The 1,378-nt window shown below is 40.5% G+C and overlaps 1 protein-coding gene across 1 annotated transcript in view; it reads left to right on the top strand.

Moving 5' to 3' along the window:
- The first annotated feature begins 750 nt into the window (after nt 1-750).
- LOC107102243 (substance-P receptor-like) overlaps nt 751-1,378 on the top strand; it is a 29,459-nt gene continuing 28,831 nt past the window's right edge. The window contains exon 1 of the mRNA XM_015401457.1: nt 751-1,039. Coding sequence (XP_015256943.1) covers nt 818-1,039 — 222 coding nt within the window. The 5' untranslated portion in view covers nt 751-817. The remainder of the gene's footprint in view (nt 1,040-1,378) is intronic.

Genomic DNA, 1,378 nt, shown 5'->3' on the forward strand with positions numbered 1-1,378 from the left:
ATAGGGATAAAATGTAGAATAATGAATGTCTATTGTATTAAAAAAATTTCTATCTGTATAATGGGTCTGTTTTATGTGTTGTCTTCTCAATTCAGAGGGGCCCCTGCCGGTTTTTGCCTAGGGCCCCAAATATTCTAAATCCGCCTCTGGATGTGGGTCACAGCAGAACATGAAATCAAAGCTTAATTTTTAATTGATAAAAGCTTATTTAATTTTTCTGTTGGGTCCTCAGAAAGCAAAACAGATCCCAGCCTTATTTTATTTCACTACCTAAGAAATCAGTGATGCCAGTCAGACTCCTGGCCTGAAGCAATCTCCCAGTCCAGCCCTGACACCTTTAAGTTCACAGAAAACTGATATATATTTAAGGCAAAGAGATTGCCTTTATTCTATTATTATTAAAATTACATTTATTTTACGTTTTTTTATTCCTGCATGCTTGCTCTGTTATTACATTAAAACAAGTCATTATATAAAACAATCTAATCAAACTGGCTCAGATTAAGTTTGCAGGGATTAGACCGCATTTCCATATAAATCAGGTTTGCTTACTTTGCTCTGGCAGCAATAATAAGCTGGATGAGCTTCTACAGAGTCTACATGAATCATAGTTGTTGATTGAGGAGAGGAGGTGAATATAAGTGCGTGAGTAGATGGTGTCCTGCTGCGTTAAGCCCTTTGGTGCCACTGGTAACAGCGGAGCGCTGCACGCGCGCTGCGTAAAACCAGCAGAGACGCGCGGAGCCACGTCCCAGGTTTCAAGCATGAACATCTGAGTTTATATTTACACTGGAAGCTCTGATAATGCGGTAATGCCATGAAGATGGAGGAAGTCTTTAACGCCTCAGACTGTAGCGGCGCGAACGTCTCCGCAAACTGCAGCGACGGCTTCAACAAGTTCGTCCAGCCGCTTTGGCAGATCGCGCTGTGGGCCGTGGCTTATTTGGGCATCGTGCTGGTGTCTGTGGTCGGAAACGTGGCGGTCATTTGGATTATTCTGGCGCATAAACGCATGAGGACTGTCACCAATTACTTTCTGGTGAGTTCTGGCTGAAATGAGAGTGAAGGAAGCTTGTTAAAGGAAATATCCTGAGGTTTTGGAGCCTTTTAATTCTTATTTAAGAATATTTCACCAAGGGCGTAGGTTTGATTTGAACTTTGGTAGGGACACAATTGGTCAGGTGTCATTGATGCTATGCAATATGCATGCCTTTTTTTATGCTCGATGTGAGCATCCGTACTGATAAGAGCAATTCATTGTTAAAAGAGAAAAGCATAATTTTGCTACATTAATAAAAATGTTATAAGCAAAAGCACTACACTCATTAGATGCTGTTTATCAATGTTTGAAGCATTAATTGATTATTTCAATAATCGT

This window comes from Cyprinodon variegatus, unplaced genomic scaffold (genome assembly GCF_000732505.1).
Source record: "Cyprinodon variegatus isolate N-32 unplaced genomic scaffold, C_variegatus-1.0 Scaffold1222, whole genome shotgun sequence".
Lineage (NCBI taxonomy): Eukaryota > Metazoa > Chordata > Actinopteri > Cyprinodontiformes > Cyprinodontidae > Cyprinodon > Cyprinodon variegatus.